The sequence below is a fragment of the Coenobita brevimanus genome, chromosome 61, assembly GCF_032717465.1.
Source record: "Coenobita brevimanus isolate Jiangsu-jjx chromosome 61, ASM3271746v2, whole genome shotgun sequence".
Taxonomy (NCBI): domain Eukaryota; kingdom Metazoa; phylum Arthropoda; class Malacostraca; order Decapoda; family Coenobitidae; genus Coenobita; species Coenobita brevimanus.
Window position 1 is genome coordinate 37,317,344 of NC_137014.1, and position 25,445 is coordinate 37,342,788.

The 25,445-nt window shown below is 42.1% G+C and overlaps 1 protein-coding gene and 1 pseudogene across 1 annotated transcript; both read right to left on the bottom strand.

Annotated features, from left to right (window-relative positions):
- Positions 1-2,118: 2,118 nt before the first annotated feature.
- On the bottom strand, positions 2,119-24,330 carry LOC145403647 (kelch-like protein 28). Its single transcript, XM_080275334.1, has 10 exons — positions 24,291-24,330; positions 17,911-18,189; positions 16,141-16,321; positions 9,904-10,040; positions 7,569-7,724; positions 7,200-7,355; positions 6,197-6,357; positions 5,813-5,997; positions 3,066-3,281; positions 2,119-2,688 (listed from the first exon to the last, which is right to left on the bottom strand). Exons 2-10 carry the CDS (start codon positions 18,114-18,116, stop codon positions 2,251-2,253), a joined length of 1,836 nt encoding a protein of 611 aa, XP_080131460.1. The 5' UTR covers positions 18,117-18,189; positions 24,291-24,330; the 3' UTR covers positions 2,119-2,250.
- Positions 23,221-23,337, bottom strand: LOC145403834 (5S ribosomal RNA; annotated as a pseudogene).
- Positions 24,331-25,445: the final 1,115 nt, after the last annotated feature.

Sequence of the window (25,445 nt, forward strand, 5' to 3'; positions counted from 1 at the left end):
ATAAATATGATTTGATACTCTGAATGATTGTTTTATGTATTAAAAAATATTAACAAGTACAGTACATATCTATCATGTATTTATAATAGTTCAAGTGATCATCTTGCATTTTTACAATAATGAGGCTGCGTTAAAAAAAATAATAAATAAATAAAATAAAAAATCAGAGTGGTGATAGGAGGCATAAGGATGGAAACTTAACACCAGACAGTATATTTGTCAGTGACTAAGCTTTCATAAATTACAAGAACATTGTAATATGGCAACTGCAACACACTAAGACATATGGTAAGCAACTGTAATTTACATATAGGAAGTAGTTGTGGTAGGTGGGGGCAGTCACCATCCACTCACTCAATGTAGTGCTGCTTTTGGTGTCTGCCCCTTCCTCTTGTCCTTCCTTCCTCTACTTTTGTTCTTTCCTTCATTCTTTCCACTTCCTTCTGCCTACAGGTGACTTTACACTCCCTCATCTGTCTTTCTTAATTTCATTCTTTCCTGTTCCTTCTGCCTGTGGGTGGGTCTACATTGAGTGACAAACCAAATGATTTCCTTTACACCAGGAAACCATTTACTATGCTGGGTGGTAACCATATAACCAAATTATGGCACCTGGTGGTTTAGTGGGTAATTAAGGCGCTCCAATCGGATTGAGCCTATGTAGGTTTAAATCCAAAGGATGGTTGGGGTTTATTGCTCATGTAATGCCACTCAGGAATGAGTGAGGCTGGTCACTCTCATCTTAAATGCCAGCAGCAACTTGCCTAACCCTGGGCTCCTCTGCTCCTCATGGAGCAACATAGGATTGGATGATGGATGGATTATATATATATATATATATATAGATATATATATATATATATAGATATATAGATATATATACTGTATATATATATATATATATATATATATATATATATATATATATATATATATATATATATATATATATACACGCACACACATTTGTTTACAGGAGAAACATGGTGGTTGTTAGCATTTCCCAAATGACATAATAGGTTAGCTTTGATTATATCACATTAGAATGATTAGGTTAAACATTCTGCTCTTGGCGACAAGGTGGCTCAGTGGTAGAGTGCCTGACTCGAGACCAAAGAATCAAGAGTTTGTACCCCACCCAGGTAGCTGCTCTGCTGGGAGAGATAGCACTCTCCTGTCACCAAGTGGGGCTACATGATCTATCAAGGTCTAGCACAGGGTTTCCCCATAAAAAAATTAAATTCAGACATTCTGCTCAGCTCTCTCTCCACCTTGTTTGTGGACTGATTGAATGGGAGCTCCAAGCACGAGAGTTCTCAGACTGTGACACCAGGACCCTCACTTACCCATATGTTCCTTAGCAGAAGGTCTGCTAAGAAATCTTCATCCTCAATTACAATGTTCTAGTATTTGTAAGAATCTTATCTGCATATGGGAATAAACTGGTTATGTAATATCCTCATGATAAACTAGGTATTCAAAAAGTTACAGAAATATCTTGAGTTCTTAACTCTCTGGAACATCAGCACATGAGAGACATGGCCGAGCATTTCTTTACCAAGAGACACCTGACACTGACACATGAAGGAACTGAAATAACATTTGAGAAATAATGTTAGAAACTATGTTTCCCTGACAAGTGTCAGACTCCAGCAGTTGGTGGTTTGGTCATCAACTGCTGGTGGGAAGTGGGCATCTCCTTGCAATGCCTATGGATAGTTTCCCCAAACAAAAATTACTTGAACCTTCTTCATGAAAGCCACATCAAAATGAAGTGACTTTTTTTTTTTTTCTTTTAATTACAGTACTTCAAAATTGTAAGGCATTTAAATTTTCACAATCAGTGGCAAACTCATAAAACTGTGTACCTCTTGAAAACAGTTATTAAAACTGAACTTGAAAGGTGTCTGAAGATTATGTTTCACTGAAAACATAAAAGGCAATCTACAGGTATTTTATTGCTTCATTATGTATTTTGATTATACTGCATGAAAAATCAATAACTTATGAAGATGATACACTTTTGTAAGTGAAAACAAAATTTTAGTTATAAAAATAGGTAAAATAAAAATATGTGATAAAAAGTAGCAGATACCAATATGCAAATTAAGTGCCAAAAATGATATAGGTCAATCCACCAGTTGGTTACAATTAAGAAGCTGTATCTGGACATGAGAAGACAGCAGTACATACAATATATGCCATACATATGTATGTAAAGAGAACCATTTTTGAACGTGGTAATGATGTTTAGTCAGTATTAGAGGTGAGGTCTTGAAGGGCAGCAGAAGGAAGGGTATGAAGAACATAAGTGTGGAAGACATGAGTGCCAGCAGTAAGGATTGAGTCAGCACCAGGTGGGGGACACCAGCCAGATCCATTTGTGATGAAGCATGAAGTACAGGCCACCTCAGAAGGCCGAGAGTTGCCCAAAACAACCAGGTAATTTGGGTGAGCTAGGGCTGCAAGGCATACTGCAGCCTCACTGGGCACATGGTAGTGGCCCAGTTTGGTCCAGCCCATGTTGGAGTCACGGTACAGACCTTCAGTTCCAGTCACCTTCAGCTGACCCTGGGCACTGGGACACTCTATTGGTCGTACACCACCCAGTACAAAGATGTTACCATCCTGACTCACTGCTGCTGAGTTGCATCTTCTTTCCTGCAGCTGGGGTCCTGCCACCCATACCTGTAAGAGTAACATCAGCTGAATGGGTATGCTGCAGCTGCAAAAACATAGCCACTGTCAACTAATGCACAGTACACACCACGAAGGCAAACCCCTGATCTCCCTGCATCCATCAGAAAACTCTCTCATAAAGGACAGGGGATCAGTCACACAACTAAACAAAATCATAGTTGTCTTGTTGTTGCTTTTGTGGTCCCAGTGAACAACTACAGGCAAAAGCTGTCCTTTTTCAGTTCAATCATCCTCCTGTCGATGCATAAGGAGGGAGGTAAGACATGTCTGAATAACCAAGCCACTGTGTGAAGGTATCCCTCTCCACCATCATAGTCAAGTTTAAAGACAACATACCACATATTCAACAGGTACACACAGCTCACCTCCTCTCTGATAAAGAAGATCTCCACAGCATCCAGAACTCTAAAGAAGAGACTACCAACTTGTGGCTCCTGCCATGGAGAGCCACCGATATAATACAGCTTGTCCTCAGATGCTGCCAAAGCTGCCCCTCGCCTCCTATTTGGCACAGGGGGCAGAGACCGCCACTGGTTCCTATACACATCAAACTCCTCCAGCTGGCCTATCTCCAGCTCAACCTGAAAGTAATGTCTTCATTGATATAATCACGGCAATACATATCTTCAGGAAAGTGTATGGGCTAATGACCAGAGTATAATGTACCGGTACTAAGGTGTGTTGAGTGCTGTGAAGAGTATGTACGAGGGAGCTAGGGCTACGGTGCGAGTGGATGGTGAGCTGAGTGAGTTCTTTGATCTCAATGTGGGACTGAAACAGGGGTGTGTAATGTCTCCATGGCTGTTTAATATATATATGGATGGGGTCGTAAAGGAGGTACAAGGTAGGGCAGTGGATGTGGGGGTGGCCCTAATGAATGAGGGTGAGATTTGGAAGCTTCCGGTGTTGCTGTTTGCTGATGATACAGTATTGTTGAGTGAAGATGAATGGGAGTTGCAAGGTTTGGTGAATGAATTTGGGACAGTGTGTAGGAGGAGGAAGCTGAAAGTTAATGTAAACAAAAGTAAAGTTATGGTGTTTGAGAGGAATGAAGTCACAGAGTGTGCAGTGAGGTTGGATGGTGAGGATATGGAGAATGTGAGTGCATTCAAGTACAGTACAATCCCAGCAATCCGGTATCCAGACAAACGGAAAACTCAGAACAACGGGAAAATTCAAGGGCTGGTAAAAATGTCAGTAAGTTATAACTGTGCGCCAATTTGAATGGACCGCCAAACCGCCGTTTGATTGTGTCACACGAGGCTGGGGGAAGTCAGACAAAGCGAGGTGAAGGCATTTCCGGCTGATGTAAATCCCTAGCAAATCCTCTTAACCACCCCTCCTCTCCCCCTCTTTCCCCTACTTGAATTCAGTCATCCTCCACACCTTCCAAAAATCACCAGTCTGCGTTTTGCCACCAGACAGTAAACAAGGTCTCTTGCTATTGTGTTCCTCTGATAGACGGTAATTTGTACACTCTAAAATGTCTAAAGTGCAAACTAAACGTAAGCGTATCGTGCTTACCTTGAAACAGGAGCTGGACATATGCAACAGACTTGAAAAAGGCGAACATTATAAAACACTAATGGCTGAATATAAATGTTAATAGGAATAAAAGTTTACTTTGTTGGAAGAAAAATAAATAAATAATATGCCTGCATTTCATACATACATCATTTATTTTATTTTCTGCAAACCAGCTGAGTGGCGGGTGAGGGGTGCAGTGATGGAGGTCAGGTAGGGAAGAAGAAGAACAGTCGGAAACGTAAACAAACTCACGTGGGGGCACAGGTGTTGTGATAATTCTACAGTGCAGTCTTAACACATCATCAGTTCACTAATAAATGTTCAAGCTTTTATTTCTATATTTTATTTTTCAATTTTTATGAGTACAGTACATATAATGAATACAGTAATTCGGTAAACAATGGACTGGTGTAATTTGCAGTACTGCTAGTTGCTAGACATTGCACACGTGCGTTATGACCATGGTGTGTGTTTACAAGGCAGTTTTTCAGGCGGAATCTCTTAGTGTAACCCCTAATGTGACTGGTGGGTACCTGAACTATATTTACTGCTGTGATAGCCTTTGTATAGATTTGACTTGAAAATCAGAAATACGGGAAAAATCTGTAACCGGGAAGGTAAATTCCCCAAGCCACCCGGTTAACTGGGATTGTACTGTACTTGGGTAGTGTGATGAGTAAGGATGGAACTTTGGGGAATGAAGTACGTGAAAGGGTACAGCAGGGAAGGAAGGTTGTTGGCACACTGAAAGCAGTGATGAGAAATAGGGAGGTGAGTATGGAAGTTAAGAAGTCACTGCATGATGGTATTGTGATCCCTACCCTGACGTATGGAAGCGAGGCGTGGACCTTGCAAGAGGGGAACAAGTCAAGAGTGAGAGCAGTGGAAATGAGTTACTTGAGAGGAGCATGTGGAGTGACATGGAGGGACAGGTTGACGAATGAAGAAGTGAAGGAACGTTGTGGGGTAGATGTGGATGTGGTTGAAAAGATTAGGAGAAATACACTGAGGTGGTTTGGACATGTGGAGAGGATGGAGAATGAAAGACTGACTAAGAGGGTGTATGTAGGTGAGGTGGAGGGAGGGAGAGGGAGGGGTAGACCGAGGATGAGGTGGAGGGATGGAGTTGAGAGGTATATGAGGGAGGGGGGGGTGAGTTGGGGGGAGGGGAGTCAAATGGTGGGTGACAGAGTGACTTGGAGGCGTTTTGTCTGCGGCCACCCTTTGCGGGATTAGGGCGTCGGGCTATAGATAGATAGATAGACTAAGGTGTGTGGTGGGGGTGACTGGTAAATGGAGGGATGGCAGGTGAGAAGAGGCAGTGAAGTGGGGATGGAGATAAGCTATTCTGCTCTAGCCAAATGTTTACATCCTGAAGTGACTAGTTTCATACGTTAACTTACTGTACTTTACCGTGCTAAGACAATGCACATGGCAAAAAGACTATGAAAATACTAAGCAAAATAAAACTAAGGCTTACATATACCAAAAGGAGCTAAATAAGATACAAAGATACATCAGGGAAAGAACAAGTGCATAATGTCCACACAAATGCAAGTAAAATTCTCTTCTAAACTAGTCTCACCTCATCATCATATCCCCCGGTGACATACAGCTTTCCTGCCAATGAGACCACTTTTGGCATGCATGCTGGGTATGGCATGGGAGCCAGAAGTGTCCATGAGTTGGAGGCTGGGTCATAGCGCTGTACATCCCTTTTGGGCTGGTGATCTTCCGGGCTCAGGCCACCCAGTACAAACAAGTATCCCCCTGCCATGAGGATAAAAGCTTGTCGTTATCCAAAATGCAGGACATAATCAATCACAAGGCCTTCTTAAGTGCATTTTTCTGAGTTATTCTGCTGTTCAGTCCACAGTATTAAAAAAAAAAAAAAAAAAAAAAAAAAAATGAGGACAAATTCACTTATATTCATGGTACAGCAACATACCCTAGCAATACCATCACAAACCTTCCACTGCCATTGCAGGTTTGATCCTTGGGACACACATTGGTGGGAGAAGGAAATGTGAACCTGCATGCTTTCCTTGGCTAAAGATATCCACCAAGTATACATGTGCCTGTGCGTCACAGCAGGCTAGCACAGTTTTCTTCCCACGCTCACGGATGCACCTGCAAGGAGTTAGTCTTTATATTAAAGCAAATGTAACTGACATAACCACAAAAACTATCATGAGATAAGCCTGCAGACTGTCACAGTAAAGGAATAAGCTTCCATTTACCTTAAAATGACCACTGATCACATAAGCATACGTAAGTTCTTTCACCTTAAGTAACTCTCCATGTACAGTATTGCCATTTTCAGCCATTTCCCTATTCAATCCCCTAGCACACGAATGTCTCCGCAGGACCTCACCCCATGTCTTACTTGGCCTTTCAGTAGTTTCTCTCTCTCTCTCTCTCCAGCCAATCTTTCTTCCTCCTTTCAGCATGTCCAGACTATGGTATCTCAACCTTCTGGTTTATATTACCTTGTGATGTTTCTTATGCCAAAATTTTTTCACAGCACACAATCTATCACTGTTCATCAGTCACAACACTCTCACTTCTATGAATTCCAATCTGCATGTTTCCTCATTTATAGGTTAAGTCTTGCTCCCACATAGCATAACATTTCTCACATATGTACTGAGCAAGCTATCCTTGGCATGAAATAAGTGCCCATTTATGGTTAGAAGTAATGTTTCCTAAATTTCTTCCAGCCATTTGTCATCCTAGCAATGGAACTGGCTGCTCCTCCTCCCATAGCCAACACATTCACCAGATAACAAAACTCCTTCATGCACTCCTAGTGGCCATCTCCTCCACTGGCACTTCCCATTCTGCTGTCCACAGCCCAGATACCACTACATATCGCATTTTGAGGATAATACTTCCCTCATTTATTCAAGTCTCTTCACATTCACCAGCATATTCAGTAAGTAAATGCAATAATGCAGGATTAATGAACTGACCTGATCCTGCGAGTCCTAGTGAGTGCATCACGAACCCTGGCAGCCCCAGGGGAGTCCCAGGGAGCTTGACCAGCCCGCAGTTCCTGCAGGGCACGCTGGAACTTTGGGTCATAGTTCAGATCGGATGACTCACGCAGGCAGCAGGTAACAAGTGACCTTGAATACAGCATACAGAGTCAGACCTCATATAAATTCATCTCATTCAAAGTTGTTCCTTTACTAAGTTGCTCTCAAATTGACAATTATTCTTCAATTAAATTTGTGATTCATCATGTGATTCTACAGCTCTGTCTTATATTAAACAAATTTATTCTGCTTAGGAGAGATCCCGAGGCTGTTGGGCTTAAATGTATAACTTCATAGCCTTACTCAACATCAGCTGTTGCGTCAGAATTAGCGTTGAGCCAGACCACAAGTGCAGTCAGAATATCAAGCTCTGACCTAACTTCAAGTCCATCCCAGGAGAGAATTTCACTCAGTCGGTCCTCACTCAATCCACGGAATTCCTCCGTTCTCACTATCTGTCTGGGTGAGGAGACCAGGGGGAGAAATTAGATAATATTTTCCATTCCATATGCTGTTACTATTATCCAATGCCTTCAGTACTCTATGAAATGCTGTTCTGATCAACTTACAAATGAAATGTTGAAGGCAATGTACAAGGAGATCCAGATGTCCAGCTCCTGAGGGAAAACTTAGTTTTCAGCCAGCTGGGTAATTCCATTTTATATTTGTGGTGGCTTTGGTAGACTAACGTCTTTCTAAACTTGATATTCACATTTACTGCAGAGGAAATATTTGTCTCCAACTCTGGTATACTGTAGAGTACCCAACCTATACTTGAGGTTCCACAGTCCTAACAGAACACATGGTGAATGCATTTCATATATCACCAAATGAGCACTAACAGCCACCATCCACAATAAATATAGCACATACTTGTTAGTGCTATCTGAATTAGGACTGGTGTAATGGGATTACAGGGATATTTTTATGACATGTTGGTGGGTCTACTGGATGATCAGTCATGAATATTTTAACAAAATTCAAGCCTCCAAACTGTTCCCTGCCCAAGCATTAGACTTACCGTGTGTCCCTTCAAACAACAGTCCAACGCTCTCACTTGTTCCCACTCATTTATACAAGAAAGGCTTGTAGCAGGGCTTGCCATTAACTACCGGTAATATCATCATCCAATCCTACATTGCCCCATGAGGAGCGTAGGGGCTTAGGGCTAGGCAAGTTGGTCCTGACATTTAAGATGAGAATGACCAGCCTCACTCATCCCTGAGTGGCATTACATGAGCAATAACCCCAACCACCCCTTGGATCTAAACCTTCACCAGCTCAATCTGATTGGGGCGCCACAATTACCCACTAAACCACCAGGCGCCATAATTTGGTTATATGGTTACCACTCAGCGTCATAAATGGTTTCCTGGTGTACAGGAAACAATTCAGCTTATCACTCAGTGTACAGTCACCCACAGGCAGAAGGAACAGGAAAGAATGAAGGAAAGAAAGACAAAAGAGGGAAAGTAAAGTTGCCCATTGGCAGAAGGAGGAGGAAAGAATGACATAGAGAAAGACGGAAGAGGAAGGAAGGAAAGGAGGGAGGAGAGGAAAGGGCAGACACCCGAGAGCAGCACTACATCAAGGGAGCGGCTGGTGAGTGCCCCCACCTACCACAAACCCATCATAAATTGTTTATTACTTGTATATGATGTAATATTGTTATCTGGACAGTAAGTCATTAGTCGTTTTACAATGGGGTTACATCAGGTCATGCCTTATCGTATAACGATTTTATCGTAAATCAGGAGATTGAAACCCATTATAAGAGGGGGGTTATGTCAGCTCAACTTCCTAAAGTCACCTAACCAAGAGTGAACCATAAATGACAACCCACCTTCATTCCTTCCTGTGTTGGTCCAAGTCGTCCCCCCCCGAGGCTGGGGGACAGTCTGTGCTTACAGGCACTAGTGGTCAGCCTCTGAGTCAAACAGAAACAGGTTAGGGGGAGGGGAATCCAGCCTATACCTGCACCAACCTTAGCACTGGGACCCATAACTGCACCAACCATAGCACTGAGACCTACACTGGCACTGACCTTACCACTGGGCACACAAATCCACAGTACTGTAGTACGATGTTTGGCTGAGAGGTGACGATAACGGGGGAACACACATGAACAAGTTGAAAAGACAGTTCTTTGGAGGGGTGGCGGGACCTGAACCATAACAATGCGCCGCACACCGGGAGAGCCATCTTGCCTCAGACAAGCGACGGTCCCCTTGCTTGTGCCTGGTGCTTTCCAATGGCAAAATCGTTATAGCGAGAAATTTATTGTAAATCGAATTTTGGGGTAGAACTTTTCTATTATCGTTGTAGCGAATTATCATAAACCAAATCATCGTAAAACGAGTAATGACTGTTTTTGAAAAAACGAGAGAAAACTGCACTAGAATTGGCTACAAAAGCAAGAGGGCATGGAGCTGATTAAAGAATAGATTTAGTTTTAACTCAATGAGACAAATCTGGATTTAGAACACCATGTGTAATGAAGTGTCATACAGATATACTGTATTAAAGAAACAACATATGCTGTATAACACCTAAGACTGTGGTAAATTAATACTCTTGCATTAAGGTACACTACCAATATAGAACCGATAAAGTATTGTACATTACTGGAAAAACAAACCTGTGCTTGAAGTGTTCGCAGATGAAGTCTTTGGCAAAATGTACAAGTCTTGGACAAGAAAACTGCTGAGCAAACTGGAGAATCCCCAAGCAGTTGTCCACATCAGTTCTCTCCATCAGGTACTGAATACAAAGTTCCTAAAATAGACAATCAGAATCTGTCAAGAGAATATCATATTCCTAGTTAACTGAGAGGCAAGAAAGTTTGATATTATTGGTGTTCTGACCTGTGCATTATCACTATAACCTTAGTCGTGTTCCCATACTTGTACAGTATGTACTTCACCCTGGACTAGGAAATCTACCTGGCTATTTTTACCCTTTGTAACATGAAAAGAAAAAGGCATTGTCAGATACACTAACCTATTATAGTATAAAAGCTACTGGGGCCTTAAACTGTTAAAGCGTACAATGAATATTTTGGTGAGAGTTACTGAAAGCTTGATCACTAACGGTGTGAGCTTATGTTGTATGTAGTTCAGCTTCATACCATGCAAGTGATATAAAGTGCTATCTTAAATGCTAGACAACTTCATGAGTTTTTGTCAGAAGAGCTGTTCTTTGTCTTAGCTGAACCTGAGAATGCCTTCAACAAATTATTCAGAGAGGCAATACAGTAGGCTCCAGGGAAGCTGGAAGCTGATGAATGGATTGCCAGAGTGGTCATGAAACTGCACAAGACGGCTAAAAGTTAAAGGAGAATGAGTAGCGAACTAAATTTTCTGTGAAGGAGGGACTTCATCGTGGTCTGTTCTGTCACCTCCTGCTCATTATGGAGTGAGGATTTGTCACTTGAGTTAAGAACTGGAGTGCCTTGGGAGCTGTTATATGCTGAATGCCTTATACTGACTGTCGATAATATCAAACAGCCGAAAGTCTGAGAAACAGAAGAGATGGCATGGAGGCCAAGGATTTCAGGGTAAATGTGAGTAAAACAAAGGTGATGGTCAGCAGGGTATGTGGAGAATGGCCATGTGCTGTATGTAGGAAAGGTGTGGGTAGTATCTCAATCAGTACAGTATACTGGCTGTTGCTGCTGCTGTTGCTGTGACCTCATACTCATCTGGACATGACCTTGCTGGACTGGAAGTTGAAGGTGCCCCTCTCTTTCAGTTCACCACCCTTTCTTTGGGAGGACCGGAAACTGTGGGGGGTATGTATAACTGGGGAACAGAGCTGCCTAATTATTTTCGTACCACAAAATGGAGGCATACCTCTCCAAGTGGTTACATGAGATGCAGCAGTGTGTGGGGAGGGTTGCAAAATATAAACTTCTGACAGTCACATGCTGTATGCATAGGGAATCACATAACTGCTCTTAGGATGAACAATGCTGCTGCTGTTGAGTGACCCGTCTGTCAAGCCAAGCAGACCCATGAACCTCAGGCAGGCAACCACCCCTCCAGGGCCATCCCATGCAGTAAGCTGACATTCCTATGTGGTGGACAATGCCTCGCCACAACAAGACACAGGGAAAGATGTGGAGGTTTGGTTTTTAGATTGATGTTGCATTTGTGTCTTTTCATCCAGTTAACAGGGGGCACCAAAGTAAGCTCTACATCGCCCCATAATCTGGTCATACAGTTACCACCTAGTGTTGTACATGACAGACTATGTTGGTGTTCCCCTGAAGACTGTTAAGGAATTTTGCTCTCTGGGTGATGTGAAGCCATGCTCCACTGCCAAAATCAGTGGTGTCTGGAAGAAGTTTAGGGAAAAGCTCCTTATCATGACAATGAAACGACTGTCACTTCAGACAAAGGGGTATTCTGTCTGTCTGAGAACTGTGATGCTGTATCGTTGTGAAACATGGCCTGTAAAGGATGATGATGTGAAGAGGTTGGGGCAGGCTGAGATGAGGATAGTGAGGTAGATGAGTAATGCCTCTTTAGGGCACAGGTTGGATAGATTTGTCCAGGGGAAACAGCATGGTACAAAGTACAGTACTGTATACAGTACATGTAAGTGATGCGATAAGAGCAGGATGATTGTCGTGGTTTGGACATAAGGAAAATCGAAGAGGTTAACTGGGTGAGGAGAATTATGGATATGAATTCAGCAAGCAGAGTGCCATGAGGCAGGCGTAAGGAGACATGGGGTGAGGTCTTACGGAAAGATCAGATTAAAGGGACTAAGAAGAGATGCTGCAAAAGACTGAGCAGCCTTATCAGATGACCAAAGATTACATGTGTCAGCATGGCCAAAGCATTTAAAAACATAACTGTATGTGTTCAATTTAAGTCAGGACTGAAAGCAAATTTTTCTTACCTGACTTTCAGATAATGTGGCGCTATATTTTTTCCAATAAAAATATAAAACTAAAACAAAATTAAATAATCACTGAAATAAACAATAATAAAAGCTTCATATCAGATTACATTACATTATAAAAAATATGTTTGTCAGAAGGACCATAAGGTGTTCATGGCATTCATGGATCTGGAAAAAGCATTCGACAAAGTAGACAGAGAGAGATTGTGGAAAGTTATGAGCATGTATGGTGTAGATGGTAAGCTGTTAGGTGCTGTCAAGAGTTTTTATGATGGTAGCGAAGTAGTTGTAAGGGTTAATGGGCATCTAAGAGAGTGGTTCACGATCAGTGTGGGCATGCGACAAGGTTGTGTGATGTCCCCTTGGTTGTTCAATATATATACTGTATATGGATGGGGTGATGAGAGAAGTAAAAACACAAGTAATGGAAAGAGGGATGGCACTGGTAATGAATGGTGATAGATGGAATATCTCAAATTTGTTGTATGCTGATGATGCAGTACTGCTTGCAAGTACTGGACAAGAACTCAGTAGGCTAGAGCAGAATTCTGCTGATGTCTGTGAACATCGTACCTTGAGAGGAAATGTAGAGAAGAGTAAAGTGATGGTTACTGAGAGAGAAAGTAACTCCCAATGTAATGTCACAGTGAATGGAGAGAGACTGGAATTGGCAAAAGTGTTCAAATACTTGGGTACAGTGATAGAAAAGAGAGGAAAATGTGCAAAAGAAGTTGAAAGTAGAGTGACACAAGGAAGAAGAGTGGTGCAATGAAGGCCTTGATAAGAAACAAAGGCTTGAGTGTTGCAGCTGCACAAGGCTTACATGAGGGAGTGTTAGTGCCAACTCTAACATATGGGTGTGAGACTATGGTGTGGCATGAAAATGAAAAGTCAAGAGTAACACCATTGGAGATGGGACTGCTGAGGAACGTATGTGGCGTACAGAGGGTGGATAGGATACGAAATAATGTGATTCGTGAAATGTGTGGAGTGAGGAAGTCGGTGGACACCAGAATCGAAGAGTGTGTCCTGAGATGATATGGTCGTGTGGAAAGAATGGATAACAATAGAGTGGTAAAAAGGGTATACCTGAGCGAATTTGAAGGAGGGAGGAGGCGAGGTAGGCCAAGGAGAAGGTGGAAAAATATGGTGGATGAGTGTGTAAGGAAGAGAGGTTTGGAAGTCGGTGAGGCTAGGGAACTGACAAGAGATTGAGCTGGCTGGATGAATTTTGTGAGGAGATGTGGGTGATCTGGGATTTTGGCACCCCTTGTGAGCATGGCAGCGTCTGGATTGACTCAATCGGATATGCTGTGTGAAGCTGCAGAATGTGGTGAATGTTTTTGGTGTATCCGGTGGAACCAGGATTCCGGGGGCTTGAATGATGAGTGAATGGAAGTGTGGCCAATTTGGATTGGGTAAGTTTGTGCTGTATGGATATTGCTACTCCTCACCCTGCCCTTGGGTGGGAAAGGAGGTCCGGATGATGATGATGATGATGTTTTTTTGTAAGATCCATCAACACTAAAAAGTAAGATCCAACAACTCAGGAAGTCTGTCTTCCGTAGCAATATATTTCATTCATTCATTCATTATCTAATCCAGTGTTTCCCCATGAGCAGCATAGGAGCCCAGGGCTAAGCAAGTTGGTCCTGACATTTAAGATGAGAGAGACCAGCCTCACTCATTCCAAAGTGGCATTATGTGGGCAATAAACCCCAACCACCCCTTGGATATGAGCCGACACAAGCTCAATCCAGTTGGAGCGCCTTAATTACCCACTAAACCACCAGGCGCCATAGTAGTAGTAGCAGTAGTTGTTCCCTAGGCAGTCTGGCTGAACAGCCCCGAGTCCCTAAGGAAGGCCACGGCCGAGACCGGGCTTTCCCACAGAGCTCTCAAGGAGTGTATATTGTGTTGTTGGTTCAGGCGATTGTGTGCAATGCAGTCTTCCATAATGTGCTTAGTAGTATGGGGTGCTGTGTTGCATCCTCGACAAGCATCTGCAATGGAGTCATCCAGCCTCTTCTGATAACTCAAGAGGGCTGGATGATGCCCATATCTCAGCTTTTGGCCAGGTGGACCCTGTCCTCATGAGGAAGATAAGATTCAGAAGGGTGAATGAGTGACTGAATGGAGTGGCAAGTGATCTGAGCATGGATATGCTTTTGGAAGCTGGTTTGAGGTAGGCAAGGGGGCAGAAATGACAGTATTTGTGTATGATATCATGTGCTAGGTGTTGTTTTGATGTTCCTTGGTGTGTGTGGATGTGCTACCATGTAGTGCAGTGGATGGTGTGGGTTTGTGGAGGCTGCAGCAAGAATTTGTGTGCCTTTCATGTCTAGATGATTCTTGACTTAGAGGAATTTGGTTTCTTGGTGTAGGTGGTCTGTTGGTGTAGAAGCTGTGCAGCCTGTGATTATTTTTAGGGCCTTGTTCTGTATGGTCTGTAGGGTGATGTAGTGTGTTTTAGTGAGGTTAGAAGCCTAAGCAGGGCTTGCATAGTTCATCACTGAACGTATATATTGTTTGTATACTGTGGTGGTGGTTTCTTTGTTGTGTCCAAATGTTGTATGGTTAAGTGACCTTAGGGCATTGAGTCTTAGTGTTAATTTATTTTTAATGTTTGTGATGTGTTGTTTAAATGACACTGATGTATTGTATGTTACACCAAGGATTTGGGGGGGGGGGGTGATGTAGGGAAGTGTTGTTTATGATGAGGTGTGGAATGTGACTATGTTCTGCTGTCCAGTTTGTGAGAAGGGTCACTGCAGATTTGGCTGGGGCTACTGTGAGTCTGTCTGTGGTGAACCATTCATGTAGTGTGTTGAGGTAAGGCTGGAGGATGTGTGCGGCTGTGTTTGCGTTTTGGTGTATACGTGTTATGTCATCTGCATAAGAAGCTATGTGTATTTGTGGTGTGTGGGATGTGGGTATGACGTGCATATATAGGTTAAAGAGTGTAGGGGACAAAACATATCCTTGGGGGATGCCGTTTGTAAAGTTTCTGATGTTCGATGACTGACCGGCAAATGTTACATGTGCATATCTGCTTGCTAAATAGGTTGCTAGCCATCATTTTGTGATACTGTGTATGTTTGTGTTGAATATTTTGTTTGTGAGGTTGGGGCAGGGGATGGCATCAAAAGCTTTGTTAATGTCTAATGTGACTAGGAGTGTTCTGTGTGGTGGCCTAGCTGAATTGATGCTATCAAAAACTCTCTGTGTAAGGTCTGCAAGAATAGTGTTTGTGGAGTGCAGCGGCCTAAAACCATGTTGTGATGGGGCTAGGAGGATGTGAGGTGTTGCTAACTATAACATATACCAGAAGTTCAGTGACTCTGGAGGGTGTGCAGAGGAGTGTGATGGGGCAGTGTGAGGAAGGTAACATGGGGTCTTTGTTGGTTTGGGGGATAGTAATGATGGTACCATGCTTCCTGATGGTGGGTATTATGTTGTGTGAGTAACTGTAGTTTGATATGTTGGTGAGTCCTTGTATGCTTTGTGGTCCAAGGTGCCATAGTTTGGTTATATGGTTACCACCCAGAGCATTTAATGGTTTCCTGGTGCACAGGAAACCATTTGGCTTGTCACTCAGTGTAGAGTCACCCGCAGACTGAAGGAAGGGGAAAGAATGAAGGAAAGAATGACATATGAGGAAGGAAGGAAAGAAGGAACAAAGAGAGGAAAGGGCAGCCACCCGAGAGCAGCACTACATCGAATGAGTGGATGATGAGCGCCCCTAACAAAATATACATACAGTATTATATATATATATATATATATATATATACATGTATATAAAGCAGATCAGAAAGATATCCATGAAAATTCTGATGTTGCAGATCAATATGTACAGGGTAGTGCAAAGGAAGTGCCAAGAACAAACTGATGGAAAACACAAAAACAATGTCCTTAAATTTACTGTATACATGCCTCTCTTCCATTGATAGGCCTTGCACAATACCTTGAGATCAGTCATGAGGAGAAGGTCACTGGCTCTAAGCACATCTTCAATATTATCTGAGTGAAGGAGAACAGTGCCAGTGTAAGTGTAGTCCAGGATAAGCTCAAAGGTGGCACGTGATAAGTCCAGGCAAGGCTCCTCAGTCTTCTGGCATCCCCCCTCTTCAAACTGATACAGTGCCCTGTCAAAGACAAATATTTTTTGCAGGGCATGGGGGAAAAAATCTACGATACGGCTCTTACATTTCCTTCAGGACTTGAATCAAAAGAAATGAAGCATCAGGTCCTGTCCAGTGTTTCAAGTACAAGGTGCTCAATCACAAATGCTGGGTAATGGAGTCACATCGCTACACCAATATAAAGACTGGCTTTACAGCCTCTGCTCTTGCTCTGTTAGTAACCTATTCTCATATGCAAGTAATTAATAGGTACAGTATTACTTTTTCTCCCTTGTCTCATACTGTTCATATCATTTACAAAGGCTCCAACACGCTTGAACATATCCGTCTTTGTTACCTAATGGCAGCTTTCCATGTTGCTCTCCCTTATCCCTGACATCATATTCTGTGACTATGTCCCAGGTCTTTTTCGGTCTGCCTCTCACAACCCTACCCCCAACATTCACACTTCTCACTTTCCACACCCAACTGTCATTTTCCATGCTCTCCACATACTCAAACCATCTCAATCTACCCCTCCTCATCACAACACCAGTATGCTCCAGTCCCATCCTTCTTCTCATCACATCAATAGTAAACCAAGGTCCCCGGGCCTCGCATTCACGGATGCACTACATATCCACCCAATCATTGTCATTTCTGTACATTTGAACCTATGAGTATCTTCTTCCTTTACTCCTCAGGTCTCACTACCATACATCATTACACTCCTAACACATTTCACATACAAAGATCCCTCAGAATGGAGGGAGAGCCCTCTCAATGTCAGGACAGGCAACAGCTCCCTGAACTTCCTCCAACCACTCATTACTCTAGCCACAGAGCTAGCTCCAGCCCCACCTCTAGCACAGAATAGGTCCTTCAAATAACATACCGGTAACTCTTCCACACACTCAAGAGACTCAACAGCAAAATCGATGCTATCAGACCTGACATTCTCAACATGCTCTCCCCAGCACAATGCACAAATGCAATTGGGATTACTTCACAGTCTACTTCTAGTACCACTACATCACCTAGGCACCCACTTATCACATATACTGTACTGCACAGATGGAGTTACTTACCACAACAGACATAAAACCTAAATAGTTAGTTACAATCAACCCTAGGAGGAACAAAGAATGCTGTAAAACTACATGCCCAGTAAAGAGCCCAAAAATCATCACTCCAAAGCCGGGAAATTGGCCACAAGTCCATGAATTCAGCAGTCTAAGCTACAACTCTTACACCTTATACAAGTCTCACTCTCACTCCTAATGGAATACCATCAGCTGTATCAGGGTCACTTCAGAGAAGACATGGCACCATTCTGATGCATTAAAAGTACAATAGTTAGCTGTTTGGATCCTAGTACCCAGAAGGATGACTATTACAGCCAAATGGCCAATGATTTAAAGGAGTCTAGCCAGTGTGTTACTGTGCAGATGATAATGCATCTCTGGCAAAAGGGTGGTGATGAAAGGTTGAGTGCTGGTGAAAAGATTTTTACAGTACAGTACTTCACTCTATCAGTTGGCAACTTTTACAATAGGCTATACCAAACAAGTACCAGTGCTAGAGATAACAGTTTGGTGTACACAGAAACTAACCGGAAATATGGGCAGCCAGATGCCAGTAGTGCCTTGCTGACCCTGACAGTGCCATCAAGGAGCCTCACACTGCCATCACACAGAGCCTCCAGGTGCCGCAAGGAAGACAGCTCTTTTAGGATCCTCGAGGCATGAAGCACTCCTGAGGTCATCTCCTGTCGGTCTGGGGTATTCATGCTAGCACTGCCCCTGCTATTACTGGCCATGCTGGGTCACTGGGGGGGAGGTGGGACAGTGACAGGCTGCGAGTGAGCTGGAAACACTTGGGTCCTTCTCATCCTGTAGGGATATAACATCCACGCTCTTAGGATCTCTCAGTGAATATCCTTTAAAATAATACCGTAATAATAATAATAATCAGTTTCAGTCTAAGATGTTACATTCACTCAATAGAGTATAATGTGAGGCTCACTTGTAACACTGCAATAATGATGAAAGAAATATATATGTACTGTACATTAACAAAGTTTAAAAAATGCATAAAACAAAAAAAGTGTGAGATTGAAAGTAGGATTACAAATATGGGTGATCATGTGTGTGTGTGTGTGTGTGTATGCGCCAACCCAAGGTCGTGCAAGCAGAGTGAAAGAAGAGTTCTGGGCAAATGTGGAAGCCTGCATGGCAAAGTTTGAGAGGAATGATTTAGTGTTTTTGACTGAAGATATGAATGGAAAAGTAGGGAATGTGAAGATGGATGGAGTTGTTGGTGAGTGGGGTGTGCCTGCAGAAGTGGATGAGAATGGCAGTGCTGTAGTGGCTATTTGTGTGAGGATGGGGTTGGTGATAGTCAATACAGTAGCCTACCCTCTTTAAGTGCAAAATGATCCACAGGTATACATGGCAAGTGATGAGAAGGGTGGGTGGTCAGCTGAATGAATGGAAGGTAGTGATTGACTATGTGAGTGTGGATGACAGAATGAGAAGGTATGTAATGGATGCAGGAGCATACAGAAGTTGGGGGAGTGAACTTTCTGATCACAGCTTGATGGTGGTTAAAGTCAAGGTTCAAGTGCAATGGAGGAATAGAAGGAGGGAAGGACAGGAGGAAGTAGTCCATGCAAGGATGGTAGAAACGTTGAAGAGGATGGAAAGAAGACAAAATATAAGAGAGAAGTGGAGGAATGATTGGGTAAATATGATTTGGGGCAGATGGGGGAAGTGGAAGGTGTGTGCAAGATATTCTCCGAAGAAATCTCTGCAGCATGTGAGATGGTGTATGGGATGAAGAGAACACGAAAGGGGGTGCAAAGAAGAGCATGACGGAATGAAGAGATGAGACAAGCTATGGTGCAAAAGAAGGAAGCATACAGGGGGTGAATGGGAAGCAGAGACATGGAGGAAGTTGAGAGATGGAAGCGATAGTAATATTGTACATGTAGAGAGGAAGAGAGAGGTGAAAAGATTAGTAAGCCAGAGTAGGAATAGAGTGGATGAGGAATTTGGAAGAAATTTGATCATAAAGTGAAGGGAATGTAAGAAAATGTTCTGGAAAGGGTTAAAGAGAGTTAGACAGGATGATAAATAATTTAGTAGGGGAGTGGAAGATAAAAATGGTAGATTGCTAGTGGAGAAGGGAGAAAAAGTGTGCTGATGAAGAGAACACTTTAAGGAACTATTAAACATAGAAAATGAAAGTAATGCATGTAAAAGTGGCTGGGGAATGGCTGGGAGAAGGAGGGAGGTGAGAAGAGAGGAAGAGATCAGTAGGATGGAAGTAGTGGAAGCAATGAAGAAGTCAAAATGAGGAGAGCCCCGGAATTGGTGGTGTGTGTAGTGAAATGATGAAGCATGGGGGAGAGATAGTAGCAGAATGGATATGGAAGATCTGCACATTGGCCTGGGAGGAAGGCAGAGTCCCGGAGGATTGTAAGTCATGTATAATTATTCACCTGTAAGAGGAAAAGGGGAAAAATAAGTGTATGTAATCACAGGGGCATTTGTCTTCTGAGTGAAAAGGTATATGGCAGGATACTTAATGACAGAGTTAGGAAAGTAACAGAGGATACGTTCATGTGAAGCTACAGAACGTAATGAATGTTTTTGACATATCAGATAGAGCTAGGATTCCAGGGGGAGGAATGGTGAGGGAATGGAACCGTGGCCAATTGGACTGGGCAAATTTGGGCTGTCTGGACGTTGCTACTCCTCATCCTGCCCTAGTGTAGGGAAACAGGTCTTGGATGATGATGATGATGATTAGTTGGAGAAGAACAGGGAGGTTTTTAGGAAGGGAAGAGGTTGTGTAGATCAGTTATTCATTCTTAGGTCTTCAATGGAAAAAGTTTCTAAAGAAAGGAAAGAAGTTATATGTGGTCATCATGGATTTGGAGAGCATATAACAGGGTGAACAGGCAAAGAATGTGGAAAATATTACGAATATATGGAGTAAATGGGAAGTTGCTGAATGCCTTGAATAGCATGTACGAGGGAGTTAAGGCTGCAGTACGTGTGGATAGTGGACTGAGGGAATATTTCTATCTGAATGTTGAATTGAAACAGGGATGTGTCATGTCTCCATGGTTGTTCAGTCTGTATATATATGGATGGGGTTATAGAGATACAAGTTAGGCAGTGGATGCTGGACCAGCCCTAAAGAGAGAGGGCAACATTTGGAAACTTCCGGTAGTGTTTTTTATAGATGATACTGTATTGTTAAACGAAGACAAACAGGAACTGCAAGGCTTGGTGAATGAGTTTGGGAGAGTGTGTAATCTAAAGGTGAACGTAGGGAAGTTATGGTTTTTGTGAAATGAAGTCACTGAATGTACAGTGAGGTTGGATGATGAGGTAATGGAAAATGTGAATGCATTTAAGTACTTGGGTAGTGTGATGAGTAAGGATGGAAGTTTGGAGGATGAAATGTTTGAAAGGGTTCAGTGAGGAAGAAAGGTTGCTGGTTCTTTGAAAGCAGTGGTAAGAAATAGGGAAGTGAGCATGGAAGTAAAAAAGTCGCTGAATGATAGTAATCGTGATACCAACTCTAACGTATGGAAGCAAAGCTTGGACCTTGTTGGAAGAACACAGGTCAAGACTGAGAGCAATGGAAATGAGTTATTTGAAAGGTTATCTGTACAGTACAGGAGTGAACCCATCCAACTTCATTCATTCATGAAGGTAGGATTTGTACGGTACAGTGGCACAACTATCTTCCATAAGTTTGATGAATGTATAGTTAAGAAATCGAACCATTTGAACTGCGCATGAGATATGGTTTTCATTGTACAGTATTTCGCCAGGTGTAAATTTTCTTTAGTCCATCCATTCATCAACTAATCCTGTCTTGCCCCATGAGGAGCCTAGGAGCCTGGAGCTAGGCAAGTTGGTCCTGACATTTAAGATGAGTGACCAGCCTCTCATCTCTGAGTGGCATTACATGAGCAGTAAAGCCCAACCATCCCTTGGATATAAACCTGCACCAGCTCAGTCCGAATGGAGTGCCTTAATTACCCACTAACCACCAGGTGCCATAATTGGGTTATATGGTTACCAACCAGGGTAGTAAATGGTTTCCTGGTGTACAAGAAGCCATTTGGCTTGTCACTCAGTGTAGAGTCACCCGTAGACAGAAGGAAGAGGAAAGAATTAAGGTAAGAAGGACCGAAGAGGAAGTGTAGTCACCCAAAGGCAGAAAGAAAAAGAAAGAATGAAAGACGGAACTGAAAAGGTACAGTAGTTGTGTCTTTGTACATGCCTGGCTGATTAGGGAAGACCTTTTGAAGTGTATAAGTTGGCTATACATGTAAATCCTTCATAATTTGATTATCAATCATCTGCAGCTTGGAAGGATAAAGGATACTATATTGGACTGAAAAAGTTTATATTCACACATTCCCTGATCATATATAGCCTATGGTACTCTAAAACTTGTTTTTTAACAAAGCATTTCAGGTAAATTTTTACTTTTGTATAACCACAGTTTTGCCTACTGTTTTCAGCATGTTTTTAACAATTTTGACTTCCCTTCCCATAAAACCACTAGCTAACTCAAAGACAAATGGTGGCCCCTTACAGGATTATGGCACTTGGCTATAGACCAGGGGTTCCCAACCTTTATTTACCCATTACCCCATTTTCCACACCTCTCTTTACTCATTACCCCTCATTGCTTATGTTTCCACAATTGCATTTTAGCTGCTTAACATTTTGATGCCTAGATTTTAGTTTGAATGTAGGACTTAATTAAAGGTTAGGCTAAAACCAAGAGGGTTATTGCAAGGAGTAATTTATTTTTATTATTAACACTGATACCAAATGAACATGACTTTAAACATTCATCTTTGAATTTTAGTATAGGTCCGAAGTCTGTCATAACTGGTATGATTTTTAGATTTTTTTTTTTTTGTTACCTCCCCCATTACCCTTCACAAAAGACCAAATTACCCCACTTGGGGTAATTTACCCCAGGTTGGGAACCCCTGCTATAGACAGATTGATAGATAGACTACCATTTTTCTTTGAATTACTCATTTTTGCAATATCCCTCACCTACCCCATTTTAAGTGCTATTGGTAGCCTACATGTTTTCCAACAGATATGTAGGTAAAATCATATCAAAATATTGGTGCATTAAAAACAGTGAAAAAATTTAATTTCAGTCTAAGTTTGCGGCCTATAACCCAATACTGTATAAGTCCAACTTGGGCATTCTTCCGTCCTAGCCACCTTGGAACCAATTCATATTCACCAACAAACACCAGCTAAGCTTTTTTTTTTCCCCTTTATAAATGTCGTGTCCTCTTTTTTTTATTGAAGGCTAAGGCGTTGCCCCTGAGTCAAGGACTTAGGTTTTGGAGCGTGTAGCACTTTATGACTGGGTGCCCTTCCTGATGTTTACTAATGACCCTTGGGTGGACTCGAACCTCTGACCCTTCTGTCAGAGCACTCTAACTCACTGAGCCAATGCTGTAATAGATTTAATAATTTTGAGAAACGTTTACTTGTTGGAAATTAATCTTAGTTTTATTTTAATGCTGGTCAGGAGAGAACACATTGGTCAGGTTTCGGCCAGTCGTAGCACAAGAATGCACTATAAGTTCTCCTAGTTTCTGATGTTCTTATGCTGTAACCTCTTGAAATCCAACCACCACGAGCAACAAGTGGGTGAAACTCGAGGGGGGTATAATATTACATGCTAACTTACTGTAATCAATTCTTTACCAAACGGGCACAGCCTTTCCATGTTTTCTATTTTCATTCATTCATCCATTGCCAGACGCCATATATCCCAAACGGGGTGGCCAACGGCTTAGAGTTAATTGTTTTACAGGGAGGGGCACTAATCCTCCACCAACCCCACTTGACACGTAGGGATGCCAACAGCATCTGGTGTTCCCAGGCGGTCACCCATCCAAGTACTAACCAGACCCAACGTTGCTTAACTTCGCTGATCGGACGGGAAGCGGTGTACTCAACGTGGTATGGGTTTTCTATTGAAATGAGTAATTTACAAGATACTGTACTTGTTTTTACTCCTGGATAACCACAGCTACTGGGCATTTTCATAAGCTTGCCTCATGAAGGTATAATTGAGGATTTAGAATGCATAAATATTTCGCCAATGTCTATGGTACCAAGAGCAGGCCATACCGGTATTTAATGTTCCTGATGAGCATTATTTTATTTGAAAGCTGGCTGTCAAACATAGGTGAAGTTAGGTTGGATTAGGCTTGGGTAAATCATAATTTTCCCATAGCTTTGACACAAGATACACTGATGCCTTTAGTCGTAACAATGGTTGGTAAATAGTGCGGCCACTCAGGGAGATCAACAGTAAACACTGCCGTGGGCAACCTGGCTGCTTCCTGTAATGCCCCCAAATTGGTATATTTTGTCTTTGTTCCAATCACTTTTTGCAGTCACAGTTCAACAGTTAACTATGTGTGCTCCATATGTACCAAAATTACTTCTCCCTTGAGACCATGAGTTTGTTATATGTACTGAAGATGGAACAGTGAAGAATTACTTTTATTATTCTCTTGCAAAATGCATGTAGAAGGCTCTATAAAAAAAATAATAATAATAATAATAATTTATCAACTGCATATCGTAAATAGTGAAGATTCAGTGGTTGTACATAAGCAAAATAATATCCATTTTCCTGGTTTCAGTTTGAAACAATATCACTCTTCTAGGATTCACGACCAGAGACTGTACCTCGGGACTTAAGTTATACATTTCCCCCATACTCAGATATCGCTTCCTGAGAAGAAGAAAAAAAAAAGTATTTCATAAAATGAAAAGGTAAATTCCCAAGGCAGGTCTATTGCAATATTCACAATCATCTGTTTGCGCCGTTTTTCCTCTAAAGTTATATCGTTATACCTGTTTCCCAGATATAATACGGTAGACCTGTAATACTATATATATATAACCAGTATTACCTAAAATGAATAATAAATACAATAAGCGTAGAAGGGCCGTGAAATTCCTGAGTAGTGTTTTGTTTACGCCTTCACAGCTGACTTTGGAAAATACTTGAGGGAGGCTTAGAATTACACAATATAAAATGTTTAAACGGTCCATCAGCGGTAACTTCTTTAAGTGCAATACTTAAACAAAAAAAATACGATTCTGATATCTGAATTATAAGAAAAAAAAAAATGTATAAAGACATAATTCATCATAAACACGAGATCACTACCTCTGATTAATCATTTGAAGGGAGCCAATAAGGGGAGGAGATTTAATGAGACGAAAAGCATTTGATACCGCCTTGTTGAGAAGAGCTGCATGTGGGGAACCTTCCCACACGTGAGAGTTGTACTCTGCAAAGGGGCGAATAAAATCCGTGCATTAAGTCAGCAACTGTGCGGGGGTACAGAAGGCACGGAGTCGGCTTAGCACACCTAATCTCTTGGAAGCAGCTTTTTACAGAAGAGGTAATAATTACGATCTTCCCAAGATAAATTCCGAGAGAATGAAACCCGAAGTATATAAGACAGTGCAGGATCGGGTTGGATGTTAGAGGATACTCCTGTGGAAGATTTTGTCGGGTTGATAGATCTAAGAGCTGAATTTTTGATGCACTAAAAACAAGATTACTTTCACCCCAGTCAGAAATATGAGCCATGTCAGACATTAGGTGTGCCATAGCCTCGTTCCTAGATTGTTAAGTAACTGCTGAGATGGACGCTGCTGTAAGGGAATGGAAAGGAGAAGGGTGGAGTCATCAGCGTATGAGTGGGTAGGGTTAGATGATGGAGACGTATAAGATAATGGGAGGAGTGTAATGCTAGTAGTGTTTGTGATGCATGAGGACACTGGTACAGGGGACCATAATAAGAAGCTTTAAAAACAGAGGTTGAGGTTGGATAAGAGGAATGCATTTTGTAATCGAGTGGTGAGCAGTTGGAATAATCTGCCTGCAAAGTGGTTAATGCTGAGTCTGTAATAAGTTTCGAGAAGAAATTAGAATGTGGGGGAATCAGGAACTAAAATTTGATTATAAAGCCCAAATTAGAAAAACCAGCATGACCAGCACACTGACCAAGAAACTGAGATGAATAATAATACAGAGCTGGAGTCATAGGCTTTAT